Below are 22699 nucleotides of genomic sequence, written 5' to 3'. Positions count from 1 at the left end.
AAATTATTTTGAAGGTTTTCTTGTATCAATGCCCAAACATACTGACTTGAGCAGTGGGAGTTGCCATGTACTTCACAGCTAAGTTCAAGGTTAAAAAAAAAAACCAACCCGCACATTTTTTGACCTTTTGGCGATTTTTTCCAATCTGTGGCTTGTGATCTATCATTGCTTGATTCTGGTGTTGTCATGTTAATGCATTCAATTTTGGTCACTATTCCAGTTATGGCAGACTGTGTGGAAAGGAGAGTGTATATGTCACTTCAACTAAATAAAGGAGAGAATGTAGAAGGTAGACAGCCCCCTGTCAATGTCGCACCCTGGCTCGTTTACAATATTGCGAAAGACTGTAGTGTCCTAATTCAGGAGAGACAGTTCTTGGCACAGTTTTGGCACGTTAAGGAGGAAAGAATCCAACCAGAAACTGCTCTAAGCTTCCACAGAATTTTTTTTGCGAGAAGTGCATCATTTCAGATCATCTCTGTTTAACCGCTATCTTCCAGGCATATCTGCTGTCATTTGCAGTGCTTCCCAAATCATTGATGTCGATTGTAGGAGAGAGAGAGGTTATGACAAATTTCTAATTGAAGGCTTTATGCAAGGCAAAATGTACCAATATTTTGTACAGGCTTGTAAAAAAGTAAAAAAGGACATTCACAAAAAGAAGAAAAATAATTTAAGACTGTTGGCATGTTACTGAATTCAGGGGCAGAACAAACCAAACTGGGGTAAGTTGCAAAGTTAAAGTTCCTGGAGACTGTATATGGGTTAACCCTCAAGCGTGACATTACAATACTCTGGACTTTATTACTAGCCTATTTCCAAGACTGAGTGCGGTATCGTATCGTATGAATTTCAAATGAGCAGATGTAAAATTATCAAAAAATGCACAACAACACATTACATAATATTATAAAGCATACCGTATTTCACGGCATAATCGTCGCCACCGCGTAATCGTCGCATCCTTTATTTTCAATACAAAAATCGGACTTTAAACCTTTAATTACATAATCGTGGCACGTCCAAATTTTGTTCACTAATCTGGTTAAAAGGTAAATGGAACTGCAACGTAAGTTGCACATGAATGCGCAATTTAAATACGTGTATGGTTTATGGGCAATTTGGCAACACAGTCACGTTTGCAACATGTTGCACAACGTATAAATAAATAATACCGGTATATGTACGACGCATGGCTTACCGGTAGACTATCGGCAGTTTGACAACGTGGTCGCGAGACAGTGTACTATTTATTCACCACCTACATATTATGCTTACCGGTAGGCTATCGGCAGTTTGACAACGTTGTCGCGAGACAGTGTACTATTTATTCACCACCTACATATTATGAGTTCCCATTTGAAATACGTAAGGCTGTAAGTTATCGCTTATCGGCAACGTCGCCAGGAAATACCGGCTAGGTAGGTTGAATGGACCTCGAACCAGTCCTCAGATACAGGTAAAATTCCCTGACCCGGCCGTGAATTGAACCCGAGGCCTCCGTGTAAGAGGCAAGCACGCTACCCCTACACCATGGGGCCGGCTCCTGTGTTATTGCGCACGAAGTGAAATCCAAGACGATAACGCAGATTTCCACGGAATTATTCAGCCGAATTATTTACGATGTCTCAGTTGTCATTGCTAGACTCTTATCTTACTACTACGTCATAAGTGTCCGGGCATGGGATGAAAACTTTTATCCAAGCAGTCAAGATAATTATTATCCAATGCTATTAAAGTTTTATTTTATAAACTCGTCAGTAATGTAATGTAAAATCATCAATAACTGGGAAGAAATATTAACCTAATTACCGTATGTTTAAAAGAAATTGAAAAAAATGAATGTTTGTTACTGACGTCTCGGAATACAATCAACTATACAGTAGATCTACACCGCGCTAGCTAGAGCTCCGGTTTGCGAGCTTTGCGCAAGTGCAGTAGTGTGTCGCAACCAACGAGCTAAACTGATACAATTGTTGCATGCTTCCTTGCTGCCTAACAGTATTGGCTGCTCTGGAATGGACAGATCACAGATGCATTTATTTGTTTCAGATTTACGTGATTACTGTAGACATGTGTGCGTGAGAATTTAAGTTTTTAATTTGTGTTTTGGGTGTTTGCAGAAATAATTTGTTTTAATAGTGAACAATTACGGAAAGTCATTTATATCGCAAAACATTAACGTGTGAAGCATTTATAAGCGATTATGAATAAATATAGAAACTATTCTGCGGGCTTCAAGCTAAGCGTAATTGCCTTCGCTGAACAGCACGGGAACAGAGCTGCAGAAAGAAAATTTTCTGTGAGTGAAAAGTTGGTGCGTGACTGGCGGAAATTAAAAAACAAGCTAAAAAGCACAAACCCTTCTAGACGCGCGTTTAGAGGTCCTAAAACAGGGAAGTTTCATATAATTGACGAAGAAGTGTTTAGGTACGTCAGTGAAATACGTAACAATGGCTGCAGTGTATCATATGAAATGTTACAAATTAAGGGACAGGAGGTAGCGTGCAAACACAACATACCGGTAACTCAGTTTAAGGCGACTCGTGGGTGGATTAAGGGGTTCATGCGACGACACAATCTGTCAGTGCGAAGGAGAACAACGCTAAGCCAAAAGTTGCCTGCTGATTACACGGACAAGATTGTAAATTTTCACAGATTTGTCATACGTTTGCGCAAGGAAACTTCGTACTTGCTTTCTCAAATCGGTAATGCCGATCAGACTCCAATCTTTTTTGATATGCCTCGCATAAGCACTATTGCGCTAAAAGGATCACGGAGTGTATTAATGAAAACCAGCGGTAGTGAGAAATTGCGATGCACGGCAATGCTAGCCATTACAGCTGACGGGAGAAAGTTGCCGCCTTACATCATTTTCAAGAGGAAAACGATGCCTAAGAATATACAGTTTCCCCGTGGAATTCATATACGAGTGCAACCAAAGGGTTGGATGGACGTAGAACTCATGCTGGACTGGGTTAAAACTGTGTGGAATAGAAGACCTGGTGCACTACTAAAACAACCAGCTCTGCTTGTTTTAGATAGTTTCCGAGGTCACCTCGTGAACGAAGTGAAGCAAATTCTCACTACAAATAAGACACGACAGATAGTCATTCCTGGTGGCCTAACATCTGCTTTGCAGCCACTAGACGTATGTGTTAATAAACCCTTTAAAGACCACTTACGTCGATTTTACAACGAGTGGATGATGAGCGGCGATCAGCAATTGACGCCCGCCGGAAATATCAGGCGTCCACCCTTGGACTTGTTATGCTCATGGGCGAAGAAGAGTTGGGATCTTCTACCACCTGAACTAGTCTCCAAGAGCTTCAAAAGGACTGGGATTTCGAATGCACTAGACGGTTCCGAAGATGATGCAGTGTGGCAGGGAGACGAAGAATCTGATAATGGTATTAACAGAGGCGAGGACGGCGCATCAGATAGCGAAACCTGCGATAGCGACACCGAAGATTTGGAATATATTGCGTACCGGTAAGTCCGCATTTCACAACAAAGCGATAATTTTTTGCAAGTGTAATATTTTAACGTTAATACTCAAATTAATGACAAATTAACTTAATACGTTCATTTTTATTTTCAGGTTGGAAAAACGTTCGCCGAATTGTTGCGAAAAATTATGAATTTTGTTTTAGACTATTTTAATTATTTTGATGTATAAACGCGAGTATTACGTGCATCTTAAATTTGTATCAAATACAATTTAGTTATAAATACATTTTTTGAGTAATACAAATACTGGTATTAAATATTCATCGTATAATGGTCGCACCCTACAATTTTTTTTTCGAAAATTTTGGTATAAAAAGTGCGACGATTATGCCGTGAAATACGGTATTATTCCTTCAATTTTATGATCGCATAGGAACACTTTACATGAAATAAAATTCATTTTTAAAGCCTGTATTGTCAAATAACATTTTGGAATGTTTTGAGAAGAATTCTACATTTACAATACTATAAATTGTTAATTCTATTATGAACACAATTATCACTTGTCTTTGGCAATCGATTAGTTGTAAGAACAAACAATCGAATGTGCCATTAGGGAGCAATATTTAATCTAGGGTAAACATGCATTTAAGATTAAAATTGATTCATAACATTGGAATATTTTCTCCACAAGTTGTATCTTAAGTGTAAAACATTATTTCAAAGGACTTAAAAGTGAAATGTTTTGCACTTAAGGTATAACTTGTCCAACTCTTTGGCTGAATGGTCAGCATTGAAGCCTTTGGTTCAGAGGGTCCCAGGTTTAATTCCTGGCTGGATTGGGGGACTTTGTGTTTGATTAATTTTTCTGGCCCGGGGAAAGCATGTACGTGTTTGTCCCAACACTCTCCTCTTCATATTCAGACAACACAGCTCACTACCAATCAGCACAGAAACATGCAAGAAGGGCATCCGGCCGTAAAACAGGGCCAACTCCCCATGTGGAACACAGTGGGAAAAGAAGAAGACGACTTAAGACACAACTTCTGGAAAAAACATTCAAATATTATGAATCAATTTTAATCTTAAATGCATGTTTACCTTAGATTCAACGTGTTCCACAGTGACACAGTAGACTGTTTGTCCTTACGACTAATCTATTAACAAAGACTTCAGTGATAAAATCGTGTACATATCAAGATATGTTTACACGCAATGAACATTTTAACGTGTTTGTACCTAATTTTAAAATATATGTATATCTTTTTACTTAGGCTTTGTTCCATATTTCTATGGCTGAAGACGTCTCTGAATAAGAGACAAAACATGTCCCATTGACTTCTATTCTATTCTATTCTCAATAGAATAAATAACTTATAGTTTTGTAAATGTAGAATTTTTCTCAAATCATTCGGAATTATTTTTATTGTTTCACTTTAGTCGGTCCATTATTGAAGTCTCTTTGAAGGGACTGTTTGCGGTCCTCCCAGTATTCTGAAGCTGGACAGCTGCACGTCAACACCCACCCACCACATGGTTCACATAGTCAGCATCACTACTTTCACTGGAGGATCCTCTATGTCACTGTCATACTCTGAATTATTTTCATGGCTACTATTAACGAGTTAATTAGATATTTCTGCATCGCCAATAACTCTGCCAGACCTAGCGTGTGTACAAACAGACTCGAAACACGTGTACAGAATTCTAAAATATAAATGACCGTGAAATCTCTCGGCAAAAATCCTTAGCTCTGAGTGTAGCCAAAAGCTGCCTCTTTCTGCTATCTTTTGACAAAGCAAATACTTTTTATGAAATCCATGTAGCGAGCGTTTCAAATCCTACGGTACACGCTGTGACCATCATAGACCAGTGGGGTGGTGTTACACTACAATCGTGCAATGCCTAGCGACGGATTACACAACTTCCTCACCAAAACTGTTCTTAGAGCCGGTTGTATTAATCGTTTGATCTTAAATCGGAGACTAAATTGATCTCAGTACACACTAAATTCAGATTTTTTCCTTGTATAAACGTTAATCTGTGATCAATTCGCAATGAACTAGGATTAACTTTGAAGAAATTTCTCTGATCAAATTGTTTGATCTCGGTTCAAGGAGTTGTTTTCTATTCAAGATACAAGAACAGCTGATTGTGAACATAATATTACCTGCGTTATTACGATAAATCATAAGAAAATACACAAAAGAATAACCTCATACATTGTTAGCTATAGTAGTTGTTCGTATATAAGCTATATTACGTTTCCTATAATGCAGTGAAACATAATTCTACAACATAACCTCTATGAATTACTTACGATATTACATTATCTCGTTCATGTTTGTCATGGTGACAAAAAAACGGTATTTTGAAAGAAGTTGTAATTTATTTTACTTCCAAAGTAAACATCAAGAAAAGACGTTAAAGTATGTTGCTGAAGAACGAGTCATAGTTTTCATTCTGATTTTGTAAAATATGTTCATTTGTCTTGCCCTGAAAAATTGACTGTGGAAAAAGAAAAAGCTTTTAGTGTCTTAATTTGGTTATTGTGTAAAATTTTTATTATGTAGATAACTGTGTAATTAGCATCTGAATTTAAGGTAATAACTTTTGTGGCAGGGTGTAGCCGCAAGTGTTTGTGCTGGTAAGACGATTCTAGTGATTTCCTGTTGCATCAGAAAGGAAGTTTCTGGAAGTTGTACAGATCTTTTCTCATCAAAAATTTCGGAGCCCTGATTGGCTAAAATAAGGCAATTCCTAATTGGTGAATGTAAGACCTGCGGGTGTGCTAATCGGTTATCTCTTGATTGCCCCTCATTTCTGGGCTCCTGGAAACTTGGCCAGGGCCAAGCTTGTGTTCGCTGTCTTTGATTTCTGACTGGTGAAGGGAGTAGTCGTCTCCTCCGTCTGATGGGACCTCCGGCCCTCTGAGGTGAGCACTATTTGGTTCATGTTTGGGATTTTAACCTTTAAATGTAAATTCTTATTTTAAACTTCTTTCCGAGCCGGAGTTCGCCCGGGGTATCTCCCATTCGCCAATTTTAAGTTCAGATGACTAAGCCCTCGCAGCTGGTCATAACCCCTTTGTTTAGGAGACATTCCCCTTTTCTTGATTTTTGTAAACCGTGTAATAAATATGTAAATTTAATTTTCCTCCGGGATTGTCTCCAACAGTACAGTTTCATCTTAACATATTCCCGTTCAAGGCATGCACCTTATTCAAAAGTGTTTTTGAAAAGGCAGCTTCTTAATCAGGCTCTGCATTAGGATTTTTAATAATTAACATGTTTTCTTTCCCTTCCTAATGTCCTAACCTGCATGTGGTGTTATGTTAACGTGTATTTTTTTCTTTAATTTCTTTGGTTGTAAAGGGATAGCCCTTGCTAAATTGAGAGCTCATTTTCTTATACGTAATTTTAAGTTGGTATCGTCCGCAACTACCTTACGTAACTACCTCGTCACGACTTCAAATTATGACTGTTAAAAAATTTTCTTACATTGTTTTAAAGTCGTTGGCATGAAGCTGAAGCTTGTACAATTGACACTATTGATATCTTAAAATTTGTTTATTTACTATGTTAACTTTATTTGTATTTCATCATTGGCCTTGTTTTGTAACATTATTTTCCAATTTTTTTTTTTAAATTCAGTAAATGCAGTGTTCAATTGGGATCACCGTTAATTTCATTTTCCTGGCAACGCACCACCTTCTCATGGACTGGGTAGGGTTCACAACTGGTTCCCATTTCATTTCTTTTAATTGTCATGATGGTTAAACTGTTATTTATATCTCGATGTTGTTTATGCAGTCTTGACCATGTGTGAGTGTTTTGTTTAAATTATAGGGTCTCATGAAGTTTAAATTTCCTTTATTACATTTATTATTATTATCATCATTACTATTCTGATGCTGTGTAACCCGGAAAGGTAACATGATAGCAGAGCAAGTGGTTGCTGACGAAAGGGAGATTAAAGGCGATTGTCTTAGCTTACTTAAAATAACCCAAAGTATTATCTTGTATTGCTGCTTCTTGTTGCCAACATGTCTCGTGTTATCCCTAATCCTTTTCATTTGAGAAAGGAAGAATTAATTTATGAACTTTGTATTCATAAATTAAATTCGGCAGGAAATGTTAGAGATGACATGAGTCTGTTGAAACAGTCTCTTGATTTACCGGTAACTATTCCTGCGTTAACGACAGACGGGTTGTGCGCATCTTTGGCAGTCGTTAGAGACAAACTGTCAGAATTTAACGCCATCCTTTTGTTCTTCTGTCCTTCCGAGCCCTCTCATGGTCAATTAACACGCGTGAAAGCCCAACTGCAACATTACGCAGATCGGATTCGTGATATGTTGAGCGACAGGAGTGTGAATCCTTATTAACAGAGTTTTCTCGGATATTTGATAAAGTTACAGGCTTCCTTGAAGGGAATGAGTTGCCTAACTCCAGCTCTGAAGTTCAAGTGTCTACCCCTTCTGAATCATGTGAAAGTGAAACAATTTCTGTATCTACTGCCTCTCAAACTTGACTGTGTTCATTAGTGATAATGTTCCCCTGGGATTTTCTTCTGCTCTCTATACAAGTGCTTTAGTGCCTGTAAGTAACGCATGTAATGGGTTTTCTACACTTTTTGGTATGCCTTTTAGTTTTCCTATGGCAGCTGGTAATTCTACTGTGTCTTTGTGTAAGCCTACTGTTGCTACACAACCTGTTTCTCATGCAATAATGCAAAAATATTCCCATGTCCAAGTGCTACCTGTATCAAATGCTTCGGTGGTTTCTCAAATTTGTGAGAATGTTTCACAGATGAGAATATCTGCGGCTCTTTCATGCAATCTAACGCTAGTCTTAACCTCACTTTCAGTACTCTGTTCTTTTCTCAAGGGTGTTTGAATCAAGGTTACTATGCTGCTGTAATTCCTTCTCAGGACCACTCTAGTCCTTCCCAGGTACCTCCTACACCTGCAAAAACAATATCTCAGAGTGCAGCATTTGAATGAATCGTTGTCTGAGTATATTCAGGATATTAAGTTCTATGCTAGAATTTTTATGCTCAACTATTCTGAGTCTCAAATAGTTGCCAGCATTGTTGAGAGTCTTGCCCCTAATTATCAGTCGTATCTTACTCTTTCACCGCGACCAGCTACTTTTGCTTAATTGGAAGCTATTAATGTTTCTGCCGAAGGTATTAGATATGCCGACCACCTACGTGTTGCATTATCCCCCTCCGATGAGCATGTTTTTTCCACAGGTTATTAAAACCCCTCCTTCTCTTTCTTCCAAGCCATGTCATTCTTGTGCTTGTTTTAGTTGTGGCTCCAATGAACATTTCCAGTAGAACTGTCCTAAGACTGGGCCCTTAGGCAATTCAAAACTTGGTGTGGGTAGAGTCTCTTCCGCCAATAATTCTTGTCAATGCTGTGGATCAAATAGGCATTTTTCTAGACAGTGCCCTTGCAATTCTTCTGGGTCTGGGCATTCTGGTAATGGTAATTCTAGATGACTAACCGCCAATTCTTGTGGCAAACCTCAAAGTGTAGCTTCATGTTTCGTCTGTTATAACTGTAGGTTAAAGGATGATTCACCAAATTCTGTGGCTGATAATAGGTCCCAGTCTGAAACTAGTATCAATTTCCTACAATCTTGTGGCATTTCTGCTATCCCTCTTTACATATGCTTAGAGGTAAATAGTGAACCTCTCTGTGCACTGGTAGATTCTTGAAGTAGCATCACTCTGATGAGTGAGAACTGGTATAACTTGAAAACTGTTTGCAAGTTCCCTCCATTGAAACCTGTATCGTTAACCTGCCATACGGTTAACTCTAACTCTTTGAATGTGATTGGATGTCTGGAGGTCAAGATCAGAATCTGTGATTTCACATGGAAAATGCCCGTGCTAGTCGCAAAGATTTATCTTGTCCTTTAATTCTGGGTGTAAATTTTATTGCCAAAACTGGTACGATTTTGGACCTTCAGTTCAATGATTTCCATTTTAAATTTTCTGTTAGAATCTTTAAGTTGTGTATTTGCTCCCCTATTCTGCCTTGTCATGTCAATGCTGTTTCTGCAGACACGGGTGAACCAAAAGCTTTTGATTTTGATCATTTGCCTGATGATCAGGCTGAACAACTTAAGAATCTTTGCGATAAATTTCCAGATGTATTTGCCAACAAGTTAGGTGTAACCAATGTTTTGAAGTACAAAATTGAAGTCACTAACAACGTACCCGTTCGTTCTCCTCTGTATCGCTTGTCGCCTCCCAAAATGAAAGCTCTTAAGGCTTTTATCGATCAGATGCTTGCTGATGGTGTAATATGCCCTTCTAATCTGCTTATTCTTCTCCCATATTTCTTGTCCCTAAACCACAGGGTGGTTTCAGGCCTATCGATTATCGGATGCTGAACAAGAGAGTTGTACTTCAATCTGTTCCCCTTCCTGATTTGCACTCTTGTTTCTCTTGGTTTGCTAATGCCAAAATTTTTACCACTTTTGATTTGAATCAGGCATATTACCAGATACCTCTTGTTAAGGAATCCAAACACCTCACTGCTTTTGCCACTGATTGGAACTTCTAGGAATTTGAACGTGTCCCGTTTGTATTAAGTACACATGCTGCTGCCCTTACTCGATTACTATACTCCGCACGGCTCTTCTAAATTGACGTTTAGGCCGATTTAGGCTCTGTCTGGTGGTTGTGCACTGAAACATAGACATTCAACCAATCCCAACCTGACATTTGTATCAATTTATATCGGCAGAGCCAAGTCTAATATTTACATTCACCACGTGGTTAATCTATCTCGCTCAGCGTTTATGGTATTCGGTACGGTTCGCTATCATTTATATTTTCCTCCAGTAATTAGTGTTTTTTCATATTAGTCTTTATCTCTCTAGTATAGTACAGTATAGCGTAGTTTACAGGTTTTTTTTTTGCTAGTTGCTTTACGTCGCACCGATTCAGATAGGTCTTATGGCGACGATGGGACAGGGAAGGGCTAGGAGTGGGAAGGAAGCGGTCGTGGCCTTAATTCTGGTGTGAAAATGGGAAACCACGGAAAACCATTTTCAGGGCTGCCGACAGTGGGGTTCGAACCTACTATCTCCCGAATACTGGATACTGGCCGCACTTAAGCGACTGCAGCTATCGAGCTCGGTAGTTTACAGTTTACCATAGCATAAGTACAATATAAGTTTAATTATTAAATAGCTGTAGTTTTTTTTACGTCCGTGTATCAGTGTGCTTAGTTCATCGTGTTTACCATGTCTCAGTGTAGTTCGGGAAAGACAAGTGGCAAGAAATCGAGAGGCACACCCTTGAGAAGCCAGGCCTGTGAAACTGTGTCCAACGTGCGCAAGTACTTTGAGAAAGAAAAGGAGAATGGTGCTACATTGCTTCCTTTAGCACAAGCGTACAGAGAACTGCCGATGCTACCAAAGTAAGTAAATACACAGTAGTGGCAGTTGGAAAGGAGAAATACCACACTGAGGAACAATCTCCTGAATCCTCTAAGTTTGAAACGCCGGGTAAGAAAAGGAATTGGACCAAACCAGTGACAAACTTGGACAGTTTCCAGAAAGATGCCATTCGTCGTCATATTTATGACTACTACCGCAGAAAAGATTACCCTACTCTTGCGAAGCTACGCGAGTCTCTGAAGGAAAGCAAACTATTTCATGGAAGCAAGACTTCACTGAATGTTGTGGTAAAGGAACTGGGATTCCATTACAAGAAATTAAATGGTCGGCGAGTGTTAATGGAGAGAAGTGATACTGTGATGTGGCGCTGCCGGTTTTTAAGGGACGTTATGAAAATTTTGATTCGATTGTGTGGTTAGATGAAACATGGATTAATGCAAACCATACCGTATAGTGATGGGTAGCTCGTGAATGAGTCGTTCAAAATGAATGCTTCACTCGTATGAAGTGTGAACTAACCACTCAATTTCAATGAACTGGTAGTTCAAACACTTCACAGTTCTCACACTTCATATCATTCACAACTCATTCGATTTGTCTGTCGCTCGCTCACTCTCTCTCTTCTGTCCTCTGACTAGCTACGTCATTCATTTCATCCTTTACTCCCAGTCCCATCACTGACAATCCGACAGAGTGAGCACAGCAGACATGCAAATAAAATGCTGCCTTGTGAATCTGGAAGTAAAAAGTGCGCTAATCTACAGCCGAAAGAGTATCTTCCTTGCAGGAGTGTTCATCTCATACACAACACTTAATTAAACAAACTGCACTTGGGGAATAGACTAATTAAATAATAAATCAAAATGAACGGACTTTATAACAGTTTTAAAGGCCTGAAGCTGGAATCGTCTCTCCTAGAGTGCTTTAAGTACGACGATTTAGCTCTTCCACTAGCTTCTCGGCCATCTGTTTTACATCACCACGAATTTCAGAGTTATTGGTAAATCTGCAACACCATCTTTTCAATGACCGAATGAGGAGTATAACTTTTGACACAGTGACCAGTCAGTCTTTCACTGCTCATTTTCTCAGTACAATCTTTGAAACCTTTCAACACTTCGCAGGCTTGTGTTATGATTGCAATGTCGTCTGCAGAAGCGGTTGTATTGACAATGGATGGGTGGACTTCAATTAAAAATGAGAGCTACTTGTTAGTGACAGCACACTATATGAAAGGTGGTGGTAATTATTGTTTTAAGAGGAAATACAACTAGGCAACCATCCTCTATTAAAACTAAGCAGAGAGAAAAAACTGAAGGGATCCGACACTTCGAAAAATGAAGGTATCGGCCAAAGGAAGACAAAGGCCATGAAGGGCGTGAAAATGAAGAACTCCCTAGGCCTCGAGTGCTCTAATAACGTTGGGGTCGGAAAAGAACACGAGTTGACCAAGGGAGGTCGGATAGGGTAGATGAAAGTGAGGAGCCTGGCACAAGTAAGTGGAAGCAATGCCAGGGCTCAGCTAAGGGCCCCATAGTTGCTAACCCAGACTACAAAGTTCAGAGCCCCTGGGGCCCCTTCTAGTCACCTCTTACGACAGGCAGGGGGATACCGTGGGCGTTATTCTACTGCCCCCGCCCACAGGAGGATAACTATATGAAAGATTCATCAAGGTAGATAAATAGATATTTATGGCAGTGGTAGGTAGTCGTATTCATTCTATTTCGGATTGAATTTTAAGAGGAAAAAATATTACCTATGTTATGATGAATAACGTTCGTAACCCTGGTGTCTTCTGCCAGAGTACAGCTAAAACAGGCATCATGTGACAGATAAAGACACTGCTGAGTGCATCATGCGAATAAGATAACCCTAGATTAAATGTATTTCCTTCGTTATAGCCTATCTTTACATCTCTTTATCTTTTCCCTGTCCCTATCAACCATCATCGAGATGCTGTAAGCAAGCAAGCTATTTGGTCCATAATTACATAGCTCTGCCATCTGTTGGTAATATTATTAAGTATTATGAAGCTTTATTGAGTGAGTGAGATACTGTGAACGAAGTCGCTGCTGAACGACATACTTAGCAGCTTCATCAGGCTTGATTACTTCATGAACTACTTCCTGAACGAACTACTTCATTTGAACGGTTCACAGTAAAGAGTGTGAATGAGTGAAGTAGTTCATAGGAATGAACTGGTTCGACCCATCGCTAATACCATAGGAAAAGGCTGGACAGTGATTCTGTGGAAGGTACAATGGCAGTGCCTATTGGAAAGGAGGGAAGAATTATTGTGCTATATGCCGGTACTGCAAACGAATTTGTAGCTAACTTTTTATATGTTCTGAAGTCTAAGAAGACTGGCGATTACCACGAGGAGATGAATACTGTCAATTTTCAGAACTGGTTTGAATACACACTAATGAATAACTTGTCTGAAAATTGTACAATAATAATGGACAATGCCCCGTACCATTCCGTAATTCAAGACAAAGCTCCGACAATGGCAGCAAAAAAGTCGATTCTTGCTGAGTGGTTAAGGAGGCACAACATTCCTGTGCGGGACGACATGAAGAAAGCTGAACTGTTGCGGCTTGTGAAAGAAAACAAGGCACAATTTCCAGCGTATGTTGTGGACGAAATTGCAAGACGTCATGGACATAAAGTTATTCGACTTCCACCTTATCATTGCCATTTCAATGCAATAGAGAAGATTTGGGCTCAGATTAAGGGTTATGTTGCAACCAAAAATAAGAGTTTTACTATACCCGAGGTGGAACACCTGTTAGACGAAGCTGTGGCGAATCTCAGTGCCGACGACTGGAGGGACGTGAGGCGTGGGAAAATGAAGATGTACTGGAGAACTCCGTCGAAAGTTTAATAATACCTTTTGGGAGCTGGTGATAGTGACAAGGATTCATTGTTGAAGGGTTCCAGTGACTCTGAGGTCAGTGGAGTGTTCCCTTTGTAGGCCATAACCTCCTTCCTGTGCCAGCCATTGGCGGTGAGTGATGTGTTATTTCCTCATTCTCTTTTATTCTTAATAATATATTCTCTTATTAGTGTCAGATGTTGTTAGTAAGTGTAGATTTTATGAATTTGTTTTCAACCCATATTTATTCGTTTTTCTGAATACGGTATTACATTTTACTATATAGGGCTGTTTACCGCGGTCGTACAGCATCAGCTGTTCTCACGGGCGTAGTGCGCTGGCAACAAAGGAGAGGCGATGCTCATTTGTTTTGCGAAACTTCAACTTAGAAGTAAGGCCGTGCGGAGTAGAGATAATGTTTTGTCAGACATTAAATTCAAATTTGTATACAAGCACCTGGATGATTTAGTAATTTTCAATGAAACGTTTGAAGACCACCTTGTCCATCTCAATGAAGTCCTTGAAAGACTGCGTCAAGCAGAGCTAACCCTTAAGGCTAGCAAGGTTACTTTCGCACAACCCCAGATGTCCTTCTTAGGGCATATTGTGTCTGAGAAAGGTGTCACTATTGATCAATCTCGTATGACAGCTATCCAAAATTTTCTTACCCCTCAAGAAGTCAAAGCTGTAGCTAGGTTCACTGGCAAGGCCAATTTATTCTGTAAATTGATCCCCAATTTTGCTGAAAGAGCAGCTCCACTGAATGCTTTCAGAAGAAAAGATGCTAAATTTCAGTGGGGTGATGCCAAACTTGAAGCTTTCTATGACCTGAAATCTGCCTTATGTAATGCTCCTGTTCTGCCACGCCAGATTTTCCTGAACATTTCATTCTTCAAACTGATGCCACATCTACAGGTATATCTGGTGTTCTCCTACAGGAATTTGAAGAGGGACGTCATCCAATTTCTTATGATTCCCGTAGTCTAAATCCCGCTGAACGCAACTATTCGATTTATGAATTGGAAGCCTTAGCTGTTGTTTTCTCTTTAGAAAGATTTAGAATGTACCTTGAACAACTACCTTTTGATCTCAAAACTGATAATCAGGCACCGAGTTGGGTACTGGCCAAGCCAAGAAGGACTGTTCGTCTTGTGTGTTGGGCAGTACGCATCTCAACTTTTAAATTTGAAGCTCGTCACATTCATGGCACTGAAAATGTTGCTGCTGATAGTCTCAGTAGGATGTTCTATCCTGGCAGTTTTGATCCTCAGAGTCTGGACATCCCTCTCCTGAACAAGTTTCTGCCTTTGTCAATGTAGTTCTCACTAACACCCCTTTTCTTTTCAAGGATATCGCTGAACATCAAGAAGATGATGCTGAATTAAAGACTATTATTGACAGGATTAAATCTGGTGAACATGTCAAACCTTATGTTCTTAAGAATGGAGTTCTCTGTTGTCCTGCCTGTGGTAGAAAGGACCCCAAAATTGTCGTTCCAGCTAACTTAGTTCCTGCTCTTTTTAAATATTTCCACGAATCCCCCGTGGGTGGACATCTTGGTGTTTTCAAAACTAGAGAGAAAATCTGTAAACATTTTATTTGGAAACCCATGGATGGTGAAATCCGTACCTTTGTCAAATCTTGCAAAACCTGTAATATTAGTAAACCTGCTCCTAATACTCGCCCAGGTCTGTTATCTGAGCAAGCTTCTCATCCTATGGAGAGATTATTTATTGATTACATTGGTCCTTTCTCGAGGCACGGACCGGCCATCGTTTCATCCTTGTGTGTGCCGACGCATTCTCGCGTTTCACGTGGCTGTTCCCTACTTGTATGGCTAATGCTAACACTACTATTTCTTCTTTGAATCAGATCTCTGCTTCATTTGGACCGTGTCAAATTTTGGTGAGTGAAAAAGCGAGAGCGTTTACCTCTGTGCAATTCCGTACTTTCTGTTTTGATTTGTTAATTTCTCATGTAACTACTACACCTTATTATCCGAGGCCAAATTATGCTGAAAGAGTCAATTGAAATCTTAGATCTGCTCTTATTGCTTACCACTCTGCTGACCACTGTAAGTGGGATTCATCATTTAATTTTTTGTTATTTGCTTTCAATACTGTCATTCATGAAAGCCATAAGCAAACTCCTGCTTCACTAATGCTAGCATTCACTCCCAATTCTCGACTTTCTAATTTATGGCCCATTAACGATCTTCTTCCTGATGTCGCAAATGCAGAAACGATCCGTGCTGGTTGGCATCGTGCACATAAAATTTTGAAAGTTTATTACGCTAAAGTTGTGACCCTGATAAAGAGAGGATCAGTCATGTACACTTGTCTGAAGTCAAGATCCCTTAGTTATGAACTGATCCTGTAGTATCTCTTTGTGTTTTAGTTATAAGGAATTTAGGTAGTTATAAGAAAATCTTAGTTGTATGCAAATTTTAATTTTAAAAAATGCTGGCGAGCTTATTTTGGGCATCCTTATATTTTAATTTGAGTTGATTAGTAGTTTGGAAATTAGAACAGTCGTTTGTGACAATACTAGGTGTCCTTCTTAGGTGTTTATTTCCTTTAAGTTTAATGCATTTTATGTAAGGGTTAGGTTATGTAAGATTTGTGTTCATGTTCATAAATAGGGATTTTATCTGTAAAATTTTCAGGCCCAAGGGTAAACTCCGGTAGACTTTTCTTTTAATCTTTCACCACTTTTTGAAATTCATTTAAGGAAAGGCTAGGAAAACAACAGATAGGGAATCTGCCACCTGGGCGACTGCTCTAAATGCAGATCAGTAGTGATTGATTGATTGATCTAATTCTGTTGTGATTATTGGGATTTGATTATTTGGACTCGGAAGACGGCGATGAATTGTGTATGTAAAGTATTTATTCAATTGTTTGTTTTGGTTTCTCCTCTGTATGTGAATTTTGGAATTGTTTAATTTGCTTGAAGTCGATATGATTTTGAAATTATTTGATTGTCATTGTAATTCTGGTGCATCCTGTACCACACGCGCCACATCGGCGTGGGAGATTTCCGGTTTCGTAAAGTTGCATCAATTTCGTAATTTCTAGAGGCTTCCTAAATGTTCTTTGTCAGCACTATTTTTTCTGCGCTCCTATTGGAAAAAATAAAAGGAAATGTGATTGGTAGGTGAAGGAAAACATCGTACGCTCATTGGCCGTGGTAAGATTTCATAATTTCCGGGGAGAAGCGTTGTCGCTGGAGCCTTGCTCTGCGAGGGCGTCTTTTCTGTTTGACCACTGAAGGGAGCGGTCACCTTCCAAGGTACGGGTTTTCTTGGCCCCACCATCCGGTAAGCACCGATTATTTTCTTTTTTAACTTTTCAGGTATTCTGTTTCAGATGTAGTGTTTCATTTAATTTATCTTGCCGGAGCGTACCCGTGTTTCCTTCTACTTCCAAATGTTATCATTATGACTTAGCCGTTTCGGTAAGTCACCTCACTTTGTTAAGAGATAGTTCCCGTTTGTTGTTTTGTAAATTAAATGTTATACGCCTTTCGAAGTAATCTTTATAAGTAAATTTTTTTTTCTCGGGACTATCTCATTCATTCCGCTTCATCGTGGATTATTCATCTTTAGGTCGGGTATCCTTTCTCAGAAGTGTTTTTGAGGGGGCTACCCACCGAAGATGCTCTGCTCCATGATTATACGTAAATATTTTTCTCCTTAGATGTATCTTTTCACTTTAGTTTAACGTTACCTTCCTTTTGTTTATTTCAAACTGTTTTGGGTTTTTAAAGGTAACGCCACGACAGTGGAACGTCATGTGTGATGTTCCGGTGTAAAAGAAATTTAATAACTAAATGCTACCCTCATGTAAACTGTAAATTGTAATCGTTGTTGAAATTATGCCGTCAGAATTTTAATGATATATTGGCTATTGTTTTATATATGAAATTGAATCTAAATTGTTAAGTAAAGTTTAGGATTACATTGACTTCGCTTCTTCAGTATTACCAATACCTTCCACCGCCTGGATATGGTTCCCAGACGCTTCCCGGTTATCCTTTCTTAATAGTCATGTTGGTTAAACTGTTTGTTTATTTCCTGTGATTAATGTGCTTGCAAATTTAGTTTCGTACATGTTGACATGCCTAGTGTACAGTACTTTTAGTGAAAGCATTACGGTAGCAAACATTTTCTCTTCATTAAACCTATTAATTGTAACCTTACCCTTTGGAGAGGTTGCAAATTCTATAGCAATTTTAAGAAAGTAACTACTGTATATTAAAAGAATATATTACACAAATTTTTAACCACCTACCGGTAACCTTCTCCTGGGCAGAATTACAAAGGCAGTGTGGTCAACAGTTAATACAATATAGTAATTAACTTACATGGACCTTTATTTGAGGTAAGTACACTAAAATCGATTGAAATTGAAATACTCTATAAATTAATAATATGCATTTGTGTAACATTTACCTCCTTTACCTGTACAAGTTGTTTCCCACGATTTACACTTGCCCCCCTTTTACACCACTATTCCTTGGTCCCTTGAAAAGTGTAAAAGAGAGTTATACTGTAGTCACAAAAGTAAATGGTCAATAGAACGAGACCAGTCGCAATATTTGCTTTCGATTTTTGTGGATTATCCTTCATGAATGAATCAATCGTCGTACACAGTTCCTCTTGCCACACCGACCAGTCATTGTGTTTATCCTATTGTGTGTTCCCAACATGTTTCTATCCTTCTATATACGACTTAACTTGTCACGGTACCGAGTAAGTTGCACGTTATGAATCTCATTATAAAACCGTATTGGATTTCAGAATATAGATGTTACAATGTTAATTAAAACCACCTTTCCAATACATAACCGATAGTGACCGACAGACCTTCTTAAACAACCAAGGGACTACTCACCTCGCAGCCAACATACGGGGGTTCAACCTGATTGATTCTGCCTATTCACTTTTAAAGATTAGTTGATTCCCCATTTGAAGCTCAGATAACAGATCGCCCATCCACGATAATAACGGTCGGAGACAACGCGAGGAAGTCACGCCGATTCATACGGCATTTTATTATTTACAACATTCGTTTTTCAACCAACCCATCACATGATTTCTACGCAACTCAGCACGTGTTAATCTATGAAATGAAACAAGACCACAGCTCGTAATTCCACATCAGCTCATTCTTACTGGAAAAAACTGTTCTTAACCACAAGCATTCAAATGCCACCGTGTGAAGATTGTTATGATCTCGAATATTATATGAACAATCGTTCATAGCAACTCACTGTAACATTTACATGTCACTCACCTCACATACACAGCAGCGATTTTATGGTTCCCACTTATTTTTTAATAGACATAATGTAGTCTTACTGAATGGTTTTAAATTGTTAAAATTAATTTTTATCAATGTAATATTAGACCTTATGAACATTTTATATTATATGAACTGGGTACAGGGCCCTAACCTACCTTGGTTTAAGTCTTTTTCTAGCTGATGATGCTTACGAAGTATAAGTGAAACATGTCCTAGTCCTAACATCTGTATAATGTTTATATCCTAAATATAAGGATTGTTATGTATTGGGAAGGTAGTTTTAATTTATGTTGTAACTTCTATACCAGCCATGCGGTTTGGAACACACAGCTGTAAGCTTGTATTCGGAAGATAGTGGGTTTGAACTCCACTGTCAGCAGTGCTGAAGATGGTTTTCTATGATTTCCTATTTTCACACCAGGCAAATGCTGGTGCTGTACCTTAATTAAGGCCATGGCCACTTCCTTCCTACTCCCAGCCCTTTCCTAACCCATCGTGGCCATAAGACCTAGGCCTATCTGTGTCGGTGCAATGCAAAGCCACCTGTAAAAAAAAACCAACACATTTGTTTCTTTCGGTTATAATTATAAACAAGTTTACTTGCTCGAGAAGACATAATTATCATTATATATCTATTTTAATCGGGAAGGGTGAAGGTGAGGGGCCAGTTGATATAGAAATTCATGTGTAACATAGGAAAATTGGCATGTCTATAGTAGAGAGGATGATGGGATCCAGGTACTCAAGCATCCGGGTATCCGTTACGGCTGTTACCCAAAGTGAAAATACGCTGGTACCCCTTACATCAGGCATGGATATGAAAACCTGGATATCCTTTACACAAAGTATCAGTGCTTGCATGTGTTCTCGGTAAAGCACTTTGGTCCCTTTCCCCCTGCAAAATTGCTTCACTGTTGCGCCACCTTTCTCTCGCCAAACGTAGCAGTCTGTGCTCAGGGAACATTAATTTACTTGGGGTTAATGTAGAAACTGAACTTTTCTAAGAGTTTAAAGTGAGGGTCCATTCTTCTTTTTGATTTATGTTAATCAAAAATATTTTACTAAAAATGATTTTGTTTATTTACAATCTATTTCGATCTAGTAAACTCAACTTTTTAACAGGTATGTCCACTGGTTGGAAATCATAAATTTTATCCCATCACGTTTTACTTTTTGATAAATGGATCTAATATGTGGGTGTTAAATTTAAGTGTACGCCTAAATAATATATTCTTTGAATTGAAACTTATTCATCATCATCATCATCATCATCATCATCAATGTCTCACTCCAATTGCCCACATGTGGTTAATGAAAACTTATTCCGAAGGCTAAATAAGAAATGATTGTTCCAAAACTCATCTGTGCGTAGTGGGTAGGTGTGGCACATACCTATTCCTCATAAGGACACCCCTCCCTTCAAAATTTGTGGATATGTGGAAGAATAATATAGGGAAATTCTTTTACATCAATAGACATTCACATCACTAGTACATAAGATCCAATTTGTTGTAGAACAAACTTCACTTTTACTTTTTGAGTTAGTATGAACATTTTTAATTATCTGGTCTTTATTCATCTTCCTGATTATCATAAGATTATAGATTGCTGGGTGATAGGAGAATCAGTTTTAAGTGAATGGGAATCTAGGTATTATTAGCTCTAGTCTACAGTAGAGGTTTTCTTTTGGTAGGCCTAGTCTTTTCTTTATACGCGTGAAATTCCTTGATTACAAGTTGTCCATTTCATGACCGTATCGATGAATATAATCAAGAAGTTAGTAAAATAACCACCTAATCAATACTTTATTATTGCCTCAGGCAAAATTGAATATAAATTAGCACTTACAGGACATGTTTCGACCACTCAGTATCGATTAGGTGGTTATTTTGCCAACTTCTTGATTGAAATTCCTTGAGCCGATTTATTTGAACCCAAGTTTAACTCTCCACCATGGCTCACAAAATCTACAGCTATCATACCTCACACGTCATGGTTCAGAAGTGGTTCTTCCAAGTGGTGAGTAACTCCTCCACAAGGCAACAGCCAACACACTGGATGAGTTCGTCCGCAAACTTCAGTCAAAAGTGCCAGCTTGGGCTTGTGTGGTCTGAAGGGACCTTGATGTTGCACTTGTTCCACGGCTGTTTCATCAGTAAATATTGCTTGGAACTGGTCTACCAGGATCGCAGACACAAACATGCCAAACAGAGCACTTTCTACGACGAGAATCACACAGTGAAGACTGTAAAAGGAGAAAACATTGAATTAGAAACAAACTTCTCCTCACATTTCCATTCTGTTCCAATACAATGTGCAGGGAGTGGTATCTACAATGGGGAAGTCGGTTCAAACTGTACAATTAAGATTAACAAGGTGAAGGACAGTTATCCCAACTTTTTTCCCAAAATTAAAAATTTCCACCAAGTTGTTTGAAGTTTCCAATCCATATGTCTTGCACATTTCTTTCCGATGCCTTGCTTCACTACAGAACTCTACATTGTATACAGATTTCTATGTAAATTCCTGTACATGTTGTAAGATTTTATTAAATTGCATGTCTCTTAGCATTACCCGAGAAACACCATGGGGAGGTCCCTATACGCTGTTTCTCATGTAAAGTCTGGTTTGGGGAGTTCTGATCATAATGGCAGGCTCCCTTTCCTACTGCCAGACACAGTCAAATTTGGGAGTTTTGATTATAGTGACAGGTCCCCTTGCCTACTGTCATTCACAACCAAGCTGGAGTGTTTTCACTATCCAAAGAAGGCAAAAGGTAAAGATACTATAGATCATGCTGGAGAGAAGTATGTAGAATGCCTAGAAGTGCCCAGTTATTTATTTTAATTTTTTAGGCAACATAGGACTACTTAGGTTTATGGAGGTTTTTTCTTTTTGTCAGCCCAATACTGTTTCATCCTCTCTGAACGTAATTTTTCTTTCTGCTTCTGGAATCACTCTTCCTGTTCTCTGCTTGTTGATTTTTGTCTGTAGTTTAGTGTGTTTATCTTTTAATATTTTGAGTGTATAGGTTTTGTATTTTAAATCTTCTACTGTAATATGCAGAAGTGCCTATTATTTCATGTATATTTTCATTTTCATACTTTTGTACAGATCACTTCAATTCGAGTTACATTTATTAGTATCTTTAATATATTGAAGATATATTTCTTGGGGCTTGATGTTAAAACTTAATTTGGACTTTCAGAAAACTTTTAAGCCCATGAAAACGGTAGGTCAATTGCTTTGGAAAAATATATCAGACTGGGTGAAAGAACTGCTCCCAATTCTGAAACCCCTACCCAGCCTAGCCCCCTCTGGGAATTCTGAGAATTTTCAAATAATATTATTGGTTTTACATCCCACTACTACTATTTTACAGTTTACAGAGATGCCAAGGTCCCGGAATTTAGTCTGGCAGGAGTTCTTTAATGTGCAAGTAAATCTACTGACATGTGGCTGACACATTTCAGCGCCTCTTCAAATACCACAAATACCTGCCAAGTTGGGGTCAGAAGGCCAGCGCCTGAAACGTCTGAGCCACTCGGCCCGGCCAGGGTTAATTTTTAATTTTTCCCAGGATCCTGAGGGTTTCAACTTCTCTGGTTCCAAGTTTTAAGATTGTAGGATGCCTGGAAGTGCCTCAT

The 22699-nt window shown here is 38.8% G+C and overlaps 1 protein-coding gene across 1 annotated transcript in view; it reads right to left on the bottom strand.

The window, feature by feature from the left end:
* Positions 1 to 22699, bottom strand: part of Dnz1 (DNZDHHC/NEW1 zinc finger protein 11) — a 114169-nt gene that overhangs the window by 2408 nt on the left and 89062 nt on the right. Inside the window, exon 5 of the mRNA XM_067153547.2 lies at positions 21035 to 21297. Coding sequence (XP_067009648.1) covers positions 21036 to 21297 — 262 coding nt within the window. The 3' untranslated portion in view covers position 21035. The remainder of the gene's footprint in view (positions 1 to 21034; positions 21298 to 22699) is intronic.

The sequence above is a fragment of the Anabrus simplex genome, chromosome 9 (genome assembly GCF_040414725.1).
Source record: "Anabrus simplex isolate iqAnaSimp1 chromosome 9, ASM4041472v1, whole genome shotgun sequence".
NCBI classification, from domain to species: domain Eukaryota; kingdom Metazoa; phylum Arthropoda; class Insecta; order Orthoptera; family Tettigoniidae; genus Anabrus; species Anabrus simplex.
Note: the sequence above shows the minus strand (reverse complement) of the source record. Positions and strands in the feature narration are given on the sequence as shown.